General features: G+C 39.4%; 1 protein-coding gene across 1 annotated transcript in view; it reads left to right on the top strand.

Moving 5' to 3' along the window:
• Positions 1 to 22,321, top strand: part of SPoCk (secretory pathway calcium atpase) — a 288,883-nt gene that overhangs the window by 244,808 nt on the left and 21,754 nt on the right. Inside the window, exons 18-19 of the mRNA XM_067135304.2 lie at positions 45 to 192; positions 17,480 to 17,575. Of these exons, the coding sequence (XP_066991405.1) occupies positions 45 to 192; positions 17,480 to 17,575 (244 nt within the window). The remainder of the gene's footprint in view (positions 1 to 44; positions 193 to 17,479; positions 17,576 to 22,321) is intronic.

Here is a 22,321-nt window from a genome sequence, read left to right as displayed (position 1 = left end):
AGTTGCATAACCTTCTGCAAATTTTTGTTGCCTGTATTCAACAGTTTGGGTGTGGAGCCAGTTGATAAAGATGTCGTGAAACAGAAGCCTCGGGATGTTAAGGAGCCGATGATTACAAGGTCTTTGATCTGCAATGTGTTGCTATCGGCTTTCATCATCATCACGGGCACACTTTGGGTCTTCAAGAGGGAGGTGCGTGTTGTGCATTTTGAACCAGTAACAAGTTGGTATGTGCATTGATATGAGCTTGAAATAAATGAATAACTGAAACATGCTATCAGAGTTATCAGAAAGAGAATGCTTGGATGCCAGGTATTTCAGGTGAAGGGATTACTTGTAGGATGGTTGTAGCACTTAATCCTGACTTCAGTGACTGTTGATTTTATCATGAACCATATACTTAGTGGGTCCTTAGTATCATGCTCATATGTCATTATCTGTATATGCTTCAAATTTACTATTTCCACAGTGTTTGGTGTAAAAAAAATTTGTAGTTCTCCGGAAACTCGTTACAGATATTTAGTGATCCAAATTAAATCAAAAAATCAAATGTGAATGCTTTCATTTAGATTTTTTAAAGACCTAATTAAGCTTATATCTAGAAAATGCTAATAAATATTTTGTTTCAAGTGCAGTTTGATTGCACCAGGCGCACTATTCCTGACATTTAAACATGCGGATACAGGTCTTTGCAATTCATACATTAAATAATTTTGATTATCTTACATATTAATATTAATTTTATATAATCATTAGACACAATGAGTTCAGAAATTTGTTGTTCTCTAATAAATATTTTCATAACACTTACAGCAAATATGCTCAGTCCTCATTAACTCTCAGCTTAAAGAAAACAAAATGTTCTGCATAAAATCTGTGCTTATTCATCATCCTATGGTCGTGTGCAAAGCACATTGAATAACATTCTCCTGGATTCTCGGAAGTTTACAACAGCCTCAGCATCATCCTAAGAGACATTAATGGTTCAGAGATCTTCGTTGAATGCTTGACACGAAGTTCTCCAAGGTTGGCCGCGATTTATTTTTTCCTCCAGTGGGTGTCCACCATAGTGCAGTTTTTGGATATTGGTGTTTGGGTGTGCAGTAAATGTGGCAGCAAGATTTATCCAATGCTCAGTCATGTTTGCCAACAGACTTTTGAGTGTTATTTCTGTAATATTTCTTAATCTGAGATAAGACTGCAATAAGATACCAAGAATTTTTCAAGGACAATGTTATTAGAAAACATATAGCACTTTGATTTACTTGGCTGTGAATTTCCATGTTTCAGAGGCATATGTTGCTATTGGCAAGATATTGCTCCTGAGGAGTTCGTTGTGACACTCTAGGTGGTGATAGACAAAGTTGAGTGCAAGTGCTGAAACCTAGCAAATGCCAATCCAGTTTTGATAGTTAACATCTTTGGCTGTGCCTCCATCAGTAGAAACAACACTGGAAAAATAAGCAAATTGCTGAAATCATTCTGTAGTGTATTGCTGGCTTCTCACCCAGGCAGCTATGGTTTAAATCCTGGCCAACGCGTGTGGGATATATAAAATGAAAAGTCACATTCCTGTGTTTCAGATTACATGTAAAACTGGAGGGTCCATGTCTATAATGATATTTGTGTAAAACTAATAATCTGCTTGTTAGTGAACCTGGCATAGTGGCATCTTCCAATCTACATGAATTTAATCCTCCCTTATATTGTAGGCCAGTTTTACTGGCTTCAGTATATAAACTGTCAGTCATTTCTTGGGAGCTCGCTATTATTTGACCACTCAGCAATGATGTAGACTGCAAAATCTAAATCTGTTACATGAGTTGTTTACCATAGAATACCAAAGATAGATTTATGCCTTGTTCTTGTAACAAACTCCAGGTAAACGAGGAAAAACAAATGACATAAAACACACCCCTGTCTTACTTTTCTATTGACATTTAAGAAATCCATATTGCCAGATCCAGTCTGCACAGCTGCTGGTATGTTCTCTATAGATTCTTAATACATATGAAATGCCATCTTTCAATGAAATTAATTATTCTTGGCTTCAAGTTCTATGCTCTGTTCAATGATGTTTCTTAAAACCCATTTGTTCAAAGTTCTTACAGTGGACATTTATATCCATATGATGGTAGTCTTTTGAGCAATAAAAGACAGAAGACTTTTTTCAAGTCTTATAGTGTTATTATATCTCTCCAGTTGTTACAATTGCTGAAGTTGGCTTTCTTAGGTATTCACATAATCACTCCTTGCACCCAGTTCTTTGGTATGTATTGTGTGTGCCAGTAACTAATCAACAAGGTAGTTAGTTAATTCACTAGACCATTACACTTCATGAGCTGTGCAGATTCCTGGTCTGATTCAGGTGCTTTGATGTATTTCAGCAACTGTATTGTTTTGGATTTTAGTTGTCTTGGCCATGTATTGACATTGATTTCCTCTTGTGGAATGTTGGTACAGTTAGCTTCGTATATATCTTCGACCTAATGCCTGTCTCATTCATATTTACTGACCCTTATGTTTGTCTTCTTGTCTTTGATTGGGACATTTGTGTTAAACCTGATTCCTCTTAGTTCTTGCATACTCTGTACTTAGACTGCCTTTTGCTTTAAGTCTTTTTTTTTTTTCAACCACGTTTAACCTTGCTGCTCAAATTCGTTATTCTACTTTTATCTTCTGGCATTAATGCTTTAACTTGTGGACTCTCCTTTTCTCCACCTATTGATAAGTTGCTGTGTTTTATCGTGGAATCTCTGTTCTTTCTGGTTCTTCTTTAATTGATTGTATGTTCATCACATTTTACTGTAGTTTCCTTGAAAAGCTTCCAGTGCTTTTCAGGGTTATTCATTTTTAAAAATGCTGTTTGTTCGGGGCGTCGACCTATAGAGATCTTTTGCCCCTACTTGCGCCATATTATATGAACCTGCGTGTAATTGGAATTGCGGAAGTGTAGAGTGTTGAATGTGAGGAAAGGAACATTAAGGACGACATAAACACCCAGTCCCCAGGCCAGGGATATTAATCATTTACAATTAAAAACCCCTGACCCGGCCGGGAGTTGAACCCGGGGCCGCCGGGTGACAGTCGGACGCGTTGCCCCCTACACCGCGGGGCCGGACACGGTTATTCATACTCTGCAGTACCAGTATCTGGAAGTTGTTCTTTAATTGTACTTTCAATTTTCATTCGCAGCATTGTCCTTGCTCAAAACTCCACATGGCCAAGAAGAGATTTTGGCCTAGTACAGAATAGTGAGAGTATCATTTGCTTCATGGGTACTGTAAAAGAAGTTAACATCTTAAGATAAAAAATAGTAGGAAAATTACAATCCTCAGGAGCCACTTAGTATGGGCAAGGAGTCATGAATAATTCAGTTTATAACACACAGTAATGCAGGCCGGTATACAAAATGCCTGGATATGTAGGACAACTTTCACAACAATCCACCTCTGATAAATTGGTTAATTTTCTCTCAGATAAAAGCATAGAGGAAGTTGCAAGTTGTGAAGAATTGAGAACCCTAGGATTAAAGAAAGCTTTTAAATTAGAAATTCATTTCCAGTATCTAGAACAGATAGAAAGGGCTGAGTTATGGCCGAAAGGCATCTTCGTGCGGCTTTTTCATTCACCAGAGCATAAACATGATCTTCAGGTAGATATGGAACAATCAAGATGATTTGAGAGGAGAAATAACCTTAGAAACTTAGTGGAATATAGGTCTAGAGTGTTACTAAAGATATACCACAGAGTATGTTAGAACAATATGACATAGTTTTGTTTAGGGACTTACATGACAGTAGAGTGGTCAGCAAGTAATGTATATACAATAAATGTTCTGGAAAGCAAGATATTAGGGGAAAATCCAAAGCAGGTATTACATGTATACTGAAGCCTCATCTAGCACCATTTAAGGCCTTACATGTAATAGAGAGGGTCATAGTGATAAAGACAAAGTTGTGTGTAGTTAAGTGTGTGTACTTTCAGCCACGATTTCTAGTGACTTCAAGAATTTTTGGTAGCCCTGGAACAGTCAACCCATTCCTATACGGTCATAGTAGCTGATGATCTGAATTGTATAGAATTACCTTGCAGCAAGACAACCAAGGTGCTGGAAGAAGAAGGAGGAGAAGGAGAAGAAGAACCACCCCACTACCTCATCAACATATCAACTGAAACAACATACTCATATCTTAGAGGTGAAGCTTCCACGGTGTGAAGAATTCAGTTTAATTTCCGGGTTGAACCGTGTTGTAGTTGTCTGTACATCACGTACAGTTTGCCGACGTTTCGAATACTTTACAGTATTCTTTGTCAAGGCGACTAAAATACCCCTACTCGATCCGAGGTAATCAGTCTCCCAGGCAGCAATTTACACTACTAGAGTGGCCCTGACCTTTGTCTTTTATATCCTAGCCTTTCTGGCTGACGTAACCCCTGGCTGTCTCGTGAGCATTCTGGAAGGTACGTGTCACAGGGAGGTAGTGGGGGCTTGCCTGCGCTGTTATGTAATGGGGTTTTGGCCCGCGTGTTTATGTTATGGTCTGTATGTTTTAAACTATGAATGATAGACATCCAAGAATAACTGATTTTATATCCTTCTTCTAAATACAGGAAACCCTCACACACAGACAGGTACCTACACGCCTCATCTCATCACCACCCATCACAAAAGCAGGCTGTCCTAACATCACTGGTGAACAGGGCCATAGCGATATCAGACGCAGAGCACCTCGAGCAAGAGAAAGAACACCTCACAAGAACCCTCAGGAAAAATGGCTACTCGCTCAATAACATCTGACGAGTCTTTAAAAAATCAGAAGAGAACAAAGAAAAGGCCGCCATAGGAGAAAACAACGGGAAATAAGAACTGACCCGCCCGAAACAGTGATACTGCCATATATTAAAAATACTACAGACAGAATCGGCAAGATACTGGACAAATACCACATAAAAACCATCTATAAACCTCACCGGAAGCTAGCTCGTTATCTACCACCAGTAAAAGACAATAGAATTACAGGCTCGTGGAGTATATCACATTGAATATAGCTGCGGAGCTTGTTATGTTGGTGAAACAAAACGCCTGATCTCCACCCGCCTAAAAGAACATACCAATATAAATGGTCCGTTATTGGACATTATAAATTTTCCAGCTAACTCATTCCTGGTTGCCAGCGTTTCGCCCCCGTGTGCTAGGCTGGGCTCATCAGTTGGTACCTAGCACACCCACCAAGACGCTGGATAGTGCATACCGTGGAGGCCACTGCGTAGGCTAATTGTAGCCACCGGCAGTGCCAATGCACTATGAGAGACATTGTCTCATTATCAAAAATTGATGCCTGCTTGGCCAGGAATGAGTTAGCTGGAAAATTTATAATGTCCAATAATGGACCATTTATATTGGTATTATAAATTTACTCATTCGGAACAATTATTTCTGATTCCCTATGGGAATCAACATCTACATCATAAAAGAACATATCCGCCACACCAAGAACCAAAACAGATATTTCAGCGGTAGCCAAGCATTCCTAGAAAACAAGGCACGGAATATCATTTGATAACACCAAGATCGTAGCAGCTATCCCTTAGAATCTGGAAAGGATAATCTGCGAGGCTATCGAAATCAAGAAACATCTGAACAATATAAATTTAGAAGAAGGATATAAAATCGGTAATTCTTGGATGCCTATCATTCATAGTTTGACATACAGACCACAACATAAACACGCAGGCCGAAACCCCATTACATAACAGCGCGGGCAAGCCCCCACTACCTGGCTGTGACACATTTCCAGAATATTCACGAGACAGCCAGGGCTTACGTCAGCCAGAAAGGCTAGGATATAAAAGACCAAGGTCAGGCCATTCTAGTAATGTAAATTGCTGCCTGGGAGACTGATTACCTCGGATCGAGTAGGGGTATTTCAGTCGCCTTGACAAAGAATACTGCAATGTATTCGAAACATCGGCAAACTGTACTTGATGTACAGACAACTACAACATGGTTCAACCCGCAAATTAAACTAAATAACATATATATATATATATATATATATATATGTTATAATGGATCAAGCGATATAGACTTAGTCTTCACAAATAAAAGAAACATGAAACCAGTGTAGCAAAATATAAGTAGGAATGTTACGGAAAGGCTTACCTGTAGAGGCAATATTCTGATTATGAGGGGAAGAATGCCATAAGGAGTGCAGGACCAAGAAAAAAGTATCCAGAAAACTAGACGTGGAATTAAGAACAGCAAGAGGTTGATAGAATCTTGGAACTTATTTCAGCAACAGATATAGAGGGTGCAGCAAATAGTCTGGAACTGACCATTAGAAAAGTGATGCTATCGGTATCAATTCCTAAGTGGAAACCAAACGCATGGTTTAATAAAGATTGTTACGCAGCCCGTAAAGTGGCTATGGAAGTTCCTTATACAAAGGAATCCTTTTGAAATTCGGAAACAGATTTACAATGACATGAGAAGGCTGTATAAGCTGGCTGTTAAAGAAGTGAAGAATCATTTCAAGAACACAAAAAGTGAAATTTGATAAGAGGATGCTGATAAGGAACCCATACTTGGTACTAAATCCGTGACAGCCAAGATTCCCACGGAAGATTTCAACGGAGGTTTGGGAAGAACGTATGATGATAGTTCTTCAAGACCGGGATACATGACCAATGACACTACCTTCAGGAAACCTCGACATAAAAGGGGAACCAGAAACATTCACTGTGGCAGAAATTGTCAGTCACCAGTTATGCAAAAGACAACAAGGCATACAGCCTGGATATGATATTCTGTGAACATCTGAAAGGTGTTGTTCCCAAACTTGAAGAAATTAAAGCCAGACTCTTCATTGAATGTCTTAAATAAGGAAAAATACCCAAGAACTGGAGAAACTTAACAATGATGATTTTGTTGTTTGAGTTATCAGTCCACAGACTGGTTTGATGCAGCTCGCTATGCTACCCTATCCTGTACTAACCTTTTCAATTCTGTGTAACTGCTGCATGCTACATGTGCTCTAATCTGCTTGTCATTTTCATACATTGATCTACCCCTACCATTCTTACTCTCTACACTTTCCTCAAAAACTAACTGAACAAGTCCTGGGTGTCTTTTAAGATGTCTTATCATTCTGTTTATTCTTCTCGCCAAATTTAGCCAAATCAATCTCTTCTCACCAATTTGTTTCTATATCTCTTCATTCGTGATTTGATCTATCCATCTCACCTTCAGCATTCTCTGTAACACCAGATTTCAAGAGCTTCTATTCTAAACTAATTATCATCCATGTTTCACTTGCATACAATGCCACACTCCAGATGAAAGTCTTCAAAACCTTTTTCTAATTTGTATATCAATGTTCGAAGCGAGCAAAGTTTTTTCTTAAAGGCCTTCCTTGCTTGTGCTAGTCTGCATTTTATGTCCTCTTTACTTCTGCCATAGTTATTTTACTACCCAAGTAACCATATGCAGCTGTTACCTTTAAGACTTCACTTCCTAATGTAATATTACCTGCATCACCTGACGTCGTTCAACTGCACTCCATTACTTTCGTTTTGAACTGATTTATTTTCATCTTGTACTCCTTACCCAAGAAACCGTCCATACCATCGTGCAGTTTCTCCAGATTCCCTGCAGACTGAGGTAAAATAACAATATCATCGGCAAATCTTAAGGTTTTGATTTCCTCTCCTTGGATTTTGATTCCCTTTCCAAATTCCTCTTTGCTTGCCTTTACTGCATGTTAAACATAAACATTGAAAAGGAGGGAGTTCAGACTGCAACCTTGCCTCACTCCTTTCTGGATTGCTGCTCTTTTTTCAAAGCCCTCAGTTCTTATCACTGCTGACTGATTTTTATACAGATTGTAGATGATTCTTCGTTCTCGGTATCTGATCCTGATCGCCTTCAGAATCTCAAATAGGTTGCTCCAATCAACATTATGGAATACCTTTCCTAGATCTAAGAACACCATGTACGTGGGCTTGTCATTCTTAATTCAGTCCTCTAAGATCAGATGTAAAGTCAGGATTGCTTCAAGTGTTTCCTACATTTCTTCTGAAGCCAAATTGACCTTTTCCCAATTCAGTTTCAACTTGTCTTTCCATTCTTCTGTAAATAATATGTCTTAAAATTTTGGAGGCATGAGATACTAAACTAATGGTGCAGTAGTTTTCACACTTGACAGCACCGGCTTTCTTGAGAATAGGTATAACAACATTCTGCTGGAAATCGGATGGCACTTCTCCTGTCTCATACATTTTACACACTAAATGGAATAACTTGCCATGCTGACCTCAAAATTGGATCTCCCATTTCATCCGCATCAACAACCTCTTCTCATACATCTTACACACTAAATGGAATAATTTGCCATGCTGACCTCAAAATTGGGTCTCCCATTTCATCAGCATCAACAGCCTCTTCTTTTTCGAGAACCCAATCATCTACATCTTTACTTTGATACAACTGTTCAATGTGTTCCCGCCATCTTTCTGCCTTGTCTTCTTTCCTTAGAAGTGGTTTTCCATCTGAGCTCTTAATATTCATATACGTAGTTTAGCTTCCTCCAAAGGTTTCCTTGACTTTTCCTGCAAGCAGCATATACCTTATCAAGGACCATACAGACTTAAAACATCATTGCACTTCTCCTTCAGCCATTCTTCCTTAGCTGTCTTACACTTCTTATCCACTTCATTCTTTAATTTCCTGTATTCTTCTCTGCCCTGTCTATTTTTATTTTTTTTTTTTTTTATTTTTTTTTTTTTTTTTTTTTGCATTCTTGTATTTTTGCCGTTTATCAATTAGGTCTAGTATCTCCTGAGTTATCCATTGTTTCTTAGTTGATCTTCCCTTTCTTTCTAACCTTTCTTCAGCAGCCCTACTGACCTCATTCTTCACGACTGTCCATTCTTCCTATACTGTGTTTCCTTCAGCCTTTTCATTTGGTCCTTGTGTAACATGTTCCTTGAAACAATCCCTCACACTCTTTTCTTTCAACTTGTCTAGATTCCATCTCCTTGCATTCTTTTCCTTCTTCAATTTCTTCAAATGGCATTTCATGACCGACAAGTTGTGATCAGAGTCCACGTCTGCTCCTGGGAAAGTTTTGCAATCCAACACCTGGTTTCTGAATCTCTGCCTAATCATAATGAAGTCTATTTCATACCTTCTAGTGTCAGGTCTTGTCCACATATACAGCCATCATTTGTGGTGTTTGAACCAGATATTAGCAAGGACTAAATTATGATTGGTTCAGAATTCAACCAGCCGACTTTCTCTTTCATTCCGGTGTCCCAATCCGAATTCTCCTACTGTATTACGTTATCTTCCTTGACCTACCACTGCATTCCAGTCTCCTGTCACAATTAGATTCTCGTCACCCTTTTACATATTTTATAAACTTAAAAATGAGTACAAAATTTTATTGTTCCACCTTCTCAATACTTAAAATCATTTAACGTTTATCAAAACATTACAATATATTAATAACAGGTACTAGTTTCGGTCCGTTTTTTGGACCATCATTAGCCTAGCCAAAATTACAAGCAAAAGACATAATCTAAAAATGAAGTGATGTGGATGAACAAGGGGATGAGATGGTGATGGAATGACATACAAAAGTAAAAGCCTTATACATGTGTTAAAATAAATATGACCGGAATATATTAAAATTAACAGATGAATAAAAGCATTGTGATGTCATATAAAATCACTTGATGACAAAGTTTTAGGTTGACGGTTGAACTTGTGTTGCACACTTAAATTCGAGTGAAATCTTATGTAAGGTCTTACGTTTCTGGAAGGTTCTAAAAGCGAGTTCCACAATGGCGCAGAGGGAATTGTCCAATATGACCAGTATAGACTTGACGAATTGAGAAAGATGGACTCATTCTGTGTAGCATGAGCGATTGCTGTTTCTTAAAGGTAGTCTCAATTCAGTCGGAACCCAATGAACCTGAAGAACAAAATTGGAATTAACTCGAGAGATCTAATAGAGAAAATACAAGGGGAGGGGGGGCGAAATAACGAGTAATCACCTTGCACTTTATGTAGAACAATCTGCTGGAATGAGTGCAACGGACAGAGTGAGCGTCACGCAGAATAGAACAGCAAAAGAGGAGAGGGGGATGCGGAGGGGAAGGGTAACGTAAGTGTGGAAGGAGACGGGAGGGAGGAAAGGGGAAATAGTTCAGGGCGGGTTAGGAGAGAGGGAAGTTAATGGTATTTGTGGTGGTGGGGGACCCGTAATTGATTTTTAAGAAAGGGTTATGAACAGCTGATTTATTTTTCCTATAATAGGAAATAAAAAGATCAAATAAAATATTGGGTTTCTCTGTAATTTCATTAAGATTGTAGTTGGCATTAAAATATTGATCCAAATGTATGTAAAAACTCTCAATTATGTTGAGTAGAGGTCCCTTTTTAGCTATTTCGAGTATGTCCATGTCTGTTTCAACGTTCGTAAAACTATGGTTATAATCGATCATATGTTGGCCGATGGCTGAAAATTTGTTGTATTTGACTGCGTTGTAATGCTCAGAATGTCTAATATTGAAGCTCCTACCGGTCTGCCCTATGTAGGAAATATTTGAACATGTTACATCTAATTCTGTAAACACCTGATTTTGAGTACCTGTTTATTTTATTAATATGTGAGGTGTTATGTAAGATGTGCATGTTGTTGTTGCTGGTTTTGAAGGCTATTTTCATGCCTTTCTTCTTTAAAACATTAGTAATCATGTGAATTCCATTGACATAGGTAAAAGTGGAGAAAGAATCTTGTTTGGATGGTTCTTTTTTAAGCGTGGTCTTAGGTCGGAATTTGTGTTTACTAATGATATATACCGGGCGAGTTGGCCGTGCGCGTAGAGGCGCGCGGCTGTGAGCTTGCATCCGGGAGATAGTAGGTTCGAATCCCACTATCGGCAGCCCTGAAGATGGTTTTCCGTGGTTTCCCATTTTCACACCAGGCAAATGCCGGGGCTGTACCTTAATTAAGGCCACGGCCGCTTCCTTCCAACTCCTAGGCCTTTCCTATCCCATCGTCGCCATAAGACCTATCTGTGTCGGTGCGACGTAAAGCCCATAGCAAAAAAAAAAAACTAATGATATATTCTATGAATTGATTATTAAAGCCATTGAATCTAGCAATGTGACGGATAGTATTCAATTCTGTGTGGAAATCATTTTTATTCATGGGTACATTGAATGCTGTATGTATAAGACTATTATAGGTTGCTTTTTTGTGGGGGAAGGGGTGAAATTAATCTTGTTGGATTGTGACGGCCGAATGGGTGGGTTTTCTATATATCTTGTAGGTTAAGGATTCCTATTGTCTAGTCATGGTAAGATCCAAGAAATTGATTTTTTGATCTACTTCTGACTCCAACGTGAACTTAATGTGAGGATCGATGGTATTTAATGTTAGAAGTGTGGTATAGCATCTTGCAGGTTCTCGTTAATAACTACAAGGACATCGTCGACGTATCTAGCCCAAAAAAGGATGTTATCAAATTTATTGTTGATTTTTGTGTTCTCGAGAAAGTCTAAATAGATTTCTGCGAGAATCCCGGAAGCCGGTGAACCCATTGCTAGACCGTTTTGTTGGTAAATAGTACCATTAAACATTAAAAAGTTTTTAACTACTAATTTGAGCAACGTAATAAAATCTTAGATTTCCAGTTTACTCAGGTGACCCTTTTTTTGTAGATTATTTTTGATGATGGGAATTAGTTTAGAAATTGGTATACTGGGGTCTAACCGAATTCTTAGATGAAAAAAGGTAATTTTTACTTAGAAACTTTTGGATAAATTGCGTAGTTTTATACAGGGGACTCAGTCTAAAATTGATGATCGGGCGAATGGGCACTCCGGCATATGAATTTTAGGAAGAGCTCTAGCTGTAGGAAGTCCGGGGTTAATACAAATAAGCTGGCTTTTTTCTTGTTCAGTGAGCAGAAAGGAAGAATTTTTTTAAATTTTGTTAAATTTGAACCGGGGGCTTGAATGCCTCTTTCCATGACGGGCCGACACAGTAGTTTTATATGGAATACGGCATATGGCTAAATTTAGCCGTGCCCGGCGCTAATTTATCAGTGATAAATTTTATTGCAGGTGTTAAGATTGATGTATGCAGCATTTATGGTGCTCCCGCCTCAGTTTCCGTTTTCCAGTGTTTTTAGGCTGAGGTATAATAGTTTAAGGCCAAGGTGTTGTATTTTAGGGATGAGGTGTTTTTTAGGAAGCGAGGACAGTTTTATAGGTTAGCTGGGTGGGGAGTGGATATGCTTGGAGTCTGTTTAAGGTACTATGAGTTGTCTGCTTGGCATGGTGGGTGGAGAGTTCTGGTTTTGGGTCGATAGTGGATGGCGTAGAAGTAAGTTTAGAAAGGTGAAGGAGTCTTGGTTGGGCTGGTGAGTGAGGGGCCCGGGGTTCGAGGAAGGCTGAGTTTTAAGACTTAAAAGTGGAGGAGGTTTAGTGCTTGGATGCAAGTGTTATGCACGTTTGTAATGGTCCTTCAATGCCTTTTTAATGAAGGGGCAACCAGGGAATGAGGCGGCATGACTGCCTTGGCAGTTTGCACACCTCGGCTGGTCCCGCGGTACCGTGCAATCAGTGTGGCGGTGTGAGCCGCCACATCTGTTGCAACGAGTAGCTTCTGAGCATGTAGCTGCAGAGTGATGTAGTAGAAGGCAGTTGAAGCACTGTGTGACAAGTGTGGGGCAGGGTGGGTCGTGGGTTCGAGTCTCTGTTGTGATGGTGTTGTGTGTTGGTGCTTTTTTAGTCCTGGGAGCGGGTTTTATTTTTACGTCTGCTCCCAGTCTGCGTGTACTTGTTTGCTGTATCCTTGCCCGGTTGTGAGACTAATGAGGTCTCGGTCCCGGGCTCGGTTTCGGGTAGGGGAGAAAGGGGGGAAGTGAGGGGTGCATCTGTTATCTTGTCATCTGTTTGTGTTGTTTGTTTGGACTGGTTTGAGAGAACTTGGTGAATGTTAGTGGTGTAGGGTTTGTCTGAGCTGCTGTATGTTGTATGTCAGGTTCTGTTTGAGTAGCAGCGTCAGCGTCTTAGAGATCTTCTACACAAACCGCATAACAGACGTTATGAAGCTTCAGTTGTTTATCAATTGCAACGTAGCTTATTTCTGAATCCAGGGAAAATATTAATGCATATCCGTTAGGCAGTTCCTGCAGAAGTTGTATGTGGTGTTTGACTGTACTGATAGCTGTGTATAAGTGCTTGCGGCGTTCGTGTAGTTTCTTTAGCACGCTGGTGTGTGTTAAGGTAGCGGTCACAGCACAGGGGAAGGAAAAGGGGTAGTAACTAGCGAAACGTGCTCTGGAATGGATTTCAAGTGGTTGGTGGAAGGGGGAATTGGGATCGCTGAAGGCTGTGGACATGTTTAGGAGTGTCGGTGACCAGGCTGGGGGGTCCAGACAGGGAGCACGGTTTGAGGCGGGGGAGTCTTGGGTGTTATAATAAACACTGGAATGGTCAAACTCTTACGAGGACCAGCGCGCTGTAAGGTGCTCGCTCAGTGGGCACGGTCGGAACAAGTGTAGTTTTACCGTGTCGCAACGGGACGAGTTCCAAACCAGCGACCACACTGAGGGCTCTGACAAATTGCTTTAGTGCCTGCGTAGATTGTATAGCAGGCTTGCTTAGTTCTGCCTATTCTTGGCTGGCAGTTGTCGATTGTTGGGTTGAACAAGGCTGTATGGCAGGTGGCCTGTTCTCGGCGAGCTAGGGGCTCTCTGGTGGCTGGGCTCTGAAGCTTGGTTGGTACGGAGTACCATAGATATCGCAGGAGGCAGCAGTAAGGCTAGTGTTCAGGGTGCTAGACTCTCAGATGCTGGAGCTTGGTGCTGATAGGTCTGCTCAGTACGAGTGCAATGTGTTGGATGTGTTCTGTTCATGTTCAAATGTTGTATGCAGGTGAACTTATCATAAGCCCTTATAAGACGCACAGTCTGATAACTGCATACGGGAGATAAATCTCCACAATGGAATTATTGCCCGCCTAGCAATTCCGAATAGAAAATTCTAAATTCCCATGGAGGGAATTAGATATTTTTTTACCAATAGAGCATGTCAAAAATGTCACAGATCAAATGTAAGGCTTTTCAGGTGTTTGCTCTATTAACCAGCGTTTTGTCTTAGGTCTGACACTAAACTCATCAGGTCTGGGATGAGTCATGAGTCGCTCATAGGGTCGGTTGGTGCAGGCATTTCAGTGGGCTTGGCAGACTGATGTGCAATAGCAACGGGGAAACTACCTCACTCCTCATTTCCTTAGTACGCCTCTTCAGTGACACCTAGGCCATCTATGACAGCTAATGGTGAACCTGTTGAGGATCCAACCAGCCTTCGGGCTGAATACCCAACATACATACACCCGATGACCCTACGTATAGCCTTGTCTTTTGTGATATTATTTTATTACTAAGCATAATATGAAAATACAGTAATTAACCTACGCCTATCATATCCCATAAAAACAGATCAATGAACAAGAAACTAACATTTACTTCTGGGGGTCATTTCTGGGTCACGGATTTTGTGAATCGGAAAACTGTCACAGAGGTAAATACATCAAAATGTCTCCTCAACAATAATGCACACAACAAGTGTTCCAGCATTGTTTTGCATTTCATAGCAGGGACTGACCAAAGTCATATTCGTCAGATCATATCCTACCCGGCTCACTGCAAGGAATTCATGATGAATACAAGTACTGCTGTATGTCAGAGAATGTGAAGGTGTTCATGTATGCTGACAATATGCTTTTAGTTCCAAGAAGTAAAGATAAACTACAGAACATATTTAATAAGGTAATCGCATGGTCAGAAAACCAACTAATTTCACCTGGATGAAACAAAGACAGTTGCACTGATATTCAGAAAAGGTGGAGACATTGGGACCATTTATTTTCAAGAATGACCTCTTGCATCTGTTTCTACCCAGCTCGATAGCTGCAGTCGCTTAAGTGCGGCCAGTATCCAGTACAAGTATTGTATTGTATTGTATTGAACAGGTGGACTTATAATATTGTAATAATATTTGAGACAGTATCCAGTAACCGGGAGATAGTGGGTTCGAGCCCCACTGTCGGCAGCCCTGAAGATGGTTTTCCGTGGTTTCCCATTTTCACACCAGGCAAATGCTGGGGCTGTACCTTAAGGCCACGGCCGCTTCCTTCCAATTCCTAGGCCTTTCCTCACCCATCGTCGCCATAAGACCTATCTGTGTCGGTGCGACGCAAAGCAAATAGCATCTGTTTCACATTTCAAATATTTAGGAGTGTGTCTACAGACAACAGGGAACAGTCTTCTCTATCCATGTTAGAGTAAATTTCGCAATTAGAAGTATGATCAAGAAAAGTCAATTGCACAACCTTTCACTGCCAACATCAATGAGGTTATTTCATCTCAGAGTTGCCCATGTGGTAAAATATGCTTTAAAGAAAATACGGCCACCTCTAAAACATCATTTGTCTGAAATTGAAAAAATCGAATCCTCCTACGTAAGTTCTCTTTCTAAATTCACGCCATCAAGTTTAGCATATGTCCTAGCAAATGAGCTTCCCTTCTTCGAAGAATTAAGACTTCACAAATACTGTTACCATGTACACAAAGATACAAAGACCTGTTACGTACTATGAGTCAAAAGAGAGGAGTAGTACAGAGTGGATTTTATTGCACGAACACTTCAATAGTGAATGGTAACAAGGTTCATACAAACTGTGACAACTCGTAATAAGAATTGAAGCTCATAGATTTCATTTTAAAGTGCATAAAATCAAGAATGACCATGATCAAGGCTTAGGGCCAAATTCATAGTCAGCACTTATACATAAGTGGAACCCTTAAGTAATAAGGGATCACTTAAAATTAGTATTCACTTCTGAGTTTACATTTCATAGACAGCACTTAAAGAGCACACTCATTGATACAGTATCACTGGAGATGTGGCATTGCTGTATATTATGCCCATGCTTCCTGGATTGTGTAGTTCTGGCTATCGAATAGTGGGATGATCTATTGTGTTTTGTTTATCGAAGGACATCGTGCGTACGCACACTAAATTTTTGAAGTTAAAGATCGTCTATATTGGATTTGATTATCAGAATGGATAACAAAACAGTGAGCTGAGACGACACCTGCAAGAACGTGTCGAAGTACAGTACATGCACATAATACAGTACAAGTAGACCGACGCAGTTTCTCATCAGAATATAAATGACGTGGGAAAAACTTGTTGTGAACAATGCAAACTACGAAAATGCCCAGTCTAATTTTCTTCTTAATATAATATGTTTATAGTTATCCAGGTACTCGAACCTATACAAATGTTCATCCAAATGTAGAATATCTAGCCTTACAATGCTTTTAATGATTTGACAAATACTTTGTCTATCCATAGCCGTTACGTTGTAATAGGCCTAATTACTTCACCAATAAAATGTAATTAGTATGTTTTGATGTGTGATGCCATAATTTCAGATACTTCTGACATAATCCAGCAAACGATTGGTTGACTAACCTGATATAATTAGCACAAATCAACCTTAAATGGTAGTAGTGCCACACATTCATTTTTTCTTATAACTCAGTATAGTTCTTTACTATTCCATAGGCCTACAGTCCTGGTAACTTATCAACTTGTAACATGTTTCCAGTTAATTAAGCGAAATACCGGTAATGATGATGGTGATGATAATATCAATAATAATAATAATAATAATAATAATAATAATAACAACCTGATTTTAAGAGGTGGCATAAAATCTCAAAACAATATCTTCATTAATGGTGAGATAGTGAGTCCTCTAGAGGTTATGTTCACTCTCTCAATCAAAGGAACAATAATATTCATAGCTCTTACTTTACTAAAATGAAACCTTCTTTAAATTGTTGGTCACATTACATTTCGACAGGATTTTCCATCTCTACTGTGTGCACGGAAAGTATTCTGTGAATGAAATGCATCATATTCAGTAAAATCATCCTCCATCTTGCTGCAACATAAGTGAGTCACTCAAGTGTGTGTGTGGGGGGGGGGGGGGGAGGTCCACTTATAGCAATAAGTGGGAAACTGAAGTAGGTAATATGAAATGAAACCTGGCTTATAAGGGGCACTTATGTATAAGTGCTGTCTACGATTTTGGCCCAGGAGTGTTCTTGCATTCTTTGTGGAAACTAGTGTGATAGATATCATGCTATGTGGTGTAAAACGTAGGCAGAAATTTCTAACACAGTTTTGTACTGAAGTTTAATTACTGTATTATTTGCATATTGTGTGTAAGGAATTTTATTTGTTTTGTTTGTTTGTTTATTTGACCTGTGCTACAACAATACAAAGATAAAGCCATGGCAGAGCTTTGTATAAAAAAGATACTTTAACTTGTACCATCTTGTTTCATCCCAATTCTTTGTATCTCATTCAATTTTTGCTTTGCAGATGAGTGATAATGTGATTACACCCAGGGATACTACCATGACATTCACATGCTTCGTGTTCTTCGATATGTTTAATGCGCTTAGCTGTCGATCTCAGGTGAGTGATCTATAAAAATACTGACTGTTACTATTGTATGCAGCACTGCCAAAGACATAAATCAGGAACTATCTTTCTGTAATGATTCAGCTGTGGATCATCATCATCATTTCCCTTTATCCAGCTGTAGCCGGGTAGGGGCAAATATGGTTCCTCTCCACTTTCTTCGGTCTTTTCACCACTCCTCCTCCAACACTGTGTCCCAGTCCAGGTTTCTTTCTATAATGCTGCGTTGGATGGTATCCTTCCATCTCAATCGTGGTCGTCCACGGCCTCCTTCCTTGGATTTGCATTTCCATCACCTTTTTTGGCATTCTTTCGTCACTCATTCGCTTTATGTGCCCAAACCATCTTAGTCGGCTCTTCTCTATTCTATCATTCATTTTTTCCACTCCAATTTCTTCCCGGATTTTCTCATTCCTTATTTTGTCTCTTCTACTCTTCTGTATCATACTCCTCAAGAATTTCATTTCGGCTGCCTGTATTCGACTCTCATCCTTCTTTGTCATTGTGAAAGTTTCTGCTCCGTAAGTTGTTATGGGTACGTAATACATCTTGTACATAGTATCCTTTACTTCCCTTGGCACATCTTTGTCCCATAACATATTTCTTACACTACGATAGAAACAACTTCCAGCTTGAATCCTTTTACTAATCTCAGCATCCAGTCAAGCATTCTCCATTAATTCACTCCCCAGGTATTTAAACGTTTCCACAACTTCCAAGGGCTTGTCTGCAAGTCTAATCTGACCTTTCCCTTCTTTCTCCCCTCTAGTCATAACAAGAGTTTTACTCTTTTCTACACTTATTTTCAATCCACATTCTTCAATCTTCCCATTCACCACATTCAACTGTTCTTGAACCTTCCTGTCGTCTTCTCCCCAAATCACAATATCATCTGCAAATAACATCATGTTCATTTCTCTTCCTCCATATGCTGCTTTTGCCGTTCTCATGATGTCATCCATTACTATTGTAAACAGGATTGGTGATAGAACACTTCCCTGTCTCAGCCCGCTAGTGATTTTGAACCAACTTGTCCTGCCAACTTGTGTTTGCACGCAACTACAACATTCCTTATACAATGCCATGATCATTTTTATTAATCCCTGTCCAATTCCTTTTTGCACCAGACTGTCCCAAACTTTCGTCCTAGGGACACTGTCATATGCCTTTTCAATATCAGTGAATGTCATCACCATATCAGCTGTGGATGAAACTCCAAAATCTTGAAAAGAGAGGAAATTAGGACTGTGCACCTTAGATAAGTCAGTATTAGGTTAAGTCATTGAATTGAGAGACCAGTAGTAAGGAGAGAGGACAAATGCAAAAGGAGGGCCAACTCCACACACTCGTGCTGTAGTCATAACTAGGGCCCTCGTGATGGATTCCAGTTTTATTTCTTCTCAGCCCCATCCCAATGAGCTTATTTGTTTCCCAGTTTCATTAGACGATATCTACTTTTGTTCAGGGGGCCATTCATAAGGGATCTGCACTTGTGATAGTATGTAAGAGAAGGTACATACACTGGAAAGGGAAAATGAAGACTGCTCGTGTGACACCTCATAACCCCAAAAACGTATTTTTACAGGAGGGATAAAACACTTTACCATTTCATTATTTCTGCCATTGCATTCGTGATTTGTATAATTTTTATCTGAAAGTATTCCTATTAATCTTTTAATATTTATGTATTTAAATGCTTTTGTTAAGGTATTCACTTTCCTAAATCACAGGTTGCAAGATTATGCAGCACTTCACACCGGTGAGTGTGTTACATTGCACTGGTAAATAATCTTTCTTGACACCAAAATTGGGAGTAATAACTTACAAGTAAATATCGACATTTTAATTCACATGAACAAAAGTTCCAAACACGTATATTCAAACATAATGTATAGATGTTGATTCCCATAGGGAATCTGAAATATTCAAACATATTCAAACATAATGCGTACAAATTTTACTACTGACAATTTTATACAGTAGAACCTTGATAATTCAGAATCGATTAATTCAAAATCTTGCCTAATTCAAAGAAGCTCTAGTTCCCAGAAACATCCAGTACAGCTTTGCATGTTATTTAAATTGTTTAATTCAAAATACGGATAATTTGTAATTCGAAGAACAATGTCGGTCCCATTACCAAAATTCAGACTTTTAATTCAAAACTGCCTTTACATTTAAAAAATAATACTTTACAGAGTAATTCAAATTCAAAATTTCTCCGTGTCATGAATGAACGCGTCTTACGGAACATGCAGGGGTAGCTTTCCGCACTTTCACTCACTTCTGTGTCTCTAAAGTGCGCTTCATATGTGCTAAGTTAGAGTGAAATCGCAATTCTTTTGTATTCAGTGTTTTAAGGAACGCCACAATATCACGTAGCAGGCAGTGTGCGGAGAAACAATCCGCGAACGCTGACAATGCCGACAGTTAGTGAAAAAATGTGGCTCATATAATCAATTTGTACACACCAAAGAATATTGTCGTTACCAATGAATCGGCATTTTTAAAAATTTGTTTAATGCTGAGCCTAAACGGACTTACGGTTATAAAGGAGAGAATTGCCAGCTGGGAAATTGTACAAGGGTAGGGGTCACTGTACTGTGTTGCAATGCACACGGAAGCGAGAGGCTTCCTTCCTTCACCATATGAAAGTTCGATAAGCCACGATGTTCTAAGGGCATCGGGTACTTCCCATGCAAGTATGAGGCATCTAACGATTCAAATGGTACAGTAATCCAAGAGATAAAGCTTTCCACAGGAGAGCCTGCATAATTTGTCCTCATCTTTGAATTTTTTTCTTACGTTGCGTGACGTTATGTTTGCCAGGGTTTTATCCAAATGCATTATTTGAATACTGTAAATGCACCTTGTTGGATGAATACATTTTGGATTTTTTTTTTTTTTTTAATTTTCCATGGCATTTAAAAGGTTAAACTGTGAATCAAGGTTAATTGCATGCAGTAACGGGTCTTAGAATACTTTGTGATGCCGCGAGGGTTGGCATTTCTGAATTACGATTTGGCAGTTAATTCCAAATCGCGTAATTCGAAGTCAGATTTTTGACTTTGAATTAACGAGGTTTTACTGTATTAATGTTTCTGCTAATATTTGCAATGCAAGAATGCAATTAAATACCATAATTCTAAACAGTGCAACAAAATGCAACACAATAAAGAAAATTGCAGTACATTTTTTGTCACTCTTGTGACATTATTAACCCCACTCACCTATTTATTATAAATGTTCCACTGAAGAGCATTCTACATTACTGATGTCAACATAAAAGCATTTCTTTTAATTGGCATAATAAGGCAGCAAGTCTTCCTAATGATGACATTCCTTTAGGAAGACTTTTTCCAGCTCCTGCCTCCTTCCTTTCTGAAGGAGGAGATATTCACACTTCCCCACCAATGTAATTCTTTAGGGGAAGAATCGTGCAGTCATTGTCGAACCTGAGTTTGAAATATATCTTTCTGAGAGACTACATATGAGAGACCAGATCGATAACCTTATCCTTTCCCAGCTTGATGTGTGGTACCTAAAATGTGGGCACATAGCATGGTTACAGTACCAAGAAACAATTCTAAAGGAGGAACTTGAGTTTAACAATAATAATCTATCCAATAAGAGTTTAGATATTTTTTTGTATCTTCGCTGAGAAATCTCAGAAGCTCCAGTAGTCCTTCCACCTGGCTTAATAAAGGAAGGGCTTTCTTCTGGCTTCTTTTGTTATTGAGAGATAACTACTGGGGATTGTCTCTTCCAATTTTCAACTTCCCTATGTCCTTTCTCTTAAGAGTTTTTGGATCAGTCGTGAACATCAGATTGAAAAATCCGAAATTCCGTTTATCAAAACTGTGTTGCAATTTTTGTAAGTACATCCATAATTATACAAAATTACTTCTTTTGGTTCACCACGGCACGTCTAAAGTTAATCTATAATACATGTAACAAATGTGAAAGCACTTATGTCAAAATCTACTTTAGAAAATCACTAACACATGAATGTGATGGATCTGTTAATTACGGTGTAGACTATGAAGTTGTAAATGCAAAGTTTAGTTTCGCAAGTCATAGTACTTGCTTGGAGACTCGACAACTTTTACAGCTTTCAAACCCATTGTCACCCCTGTGTGTGTGTGTGTGGGGGGGGGGGGGGGAGGGGGGGGTGTGCAGACAAAAAATACACCCTCAGTATCCCCTGCCTGTCGTAAGAGGCGATTAAAAGAGGCGACTAGGGGATAATTGAATCGGAACCATAAAACTACTTGTGGTTAGTACCATCACGCAGAGAACACCATGGGTCGCCTTTCCTTGTGAGTAGTACCACTATGTTAGGTACACAATAGGTTTGTGTTTCGTAGCAGCAGAGAGTGGTTCACTGTGGGTTTACAGTACCTGTGATTAGTACCACTATATGTGAAACACCACGAGCTTAGGTTGCCTGCGATTAGTACCATTATGTGAGAAAAGCTACAGGTCTGGGTGTTGCCTGTGATTAGTACCACTATATGAGCGACATCGTGGGTCTGCGTTGCCTGTGATTAGTACCTACTATGTGAGGAACACCACAGGGAATACCGGCACCAATGTGGGGAACACCATGGGTTTGTGTTGCCAATGAGTGGCGCCATTATATGAGAAACGCCATGGGTCTGAGTTACCTTTGCAACTTACAATACTTGAGAGTAGTACCATAATGCGTGGGACAGTCAGTCCACGCTACTTTTGATTATA

This window comes from Anabrus simplex, chromosome 1 (genome assembly GCF_040414725.1).
Source record: "Anabrus simplex isolate iqAnaSimp1 chromosome 1, ASM4041472v1, whole genome shotgun sequence".
NCBI lineage: Eukaryota > Metazoa > Arthropoda > Insecta > Orthoptera > Tettigoniidae > Anabrus > Anabrus simplex.
This window is presented reverse-complemented; position numbering and strand designations above follow the sequence as displayed.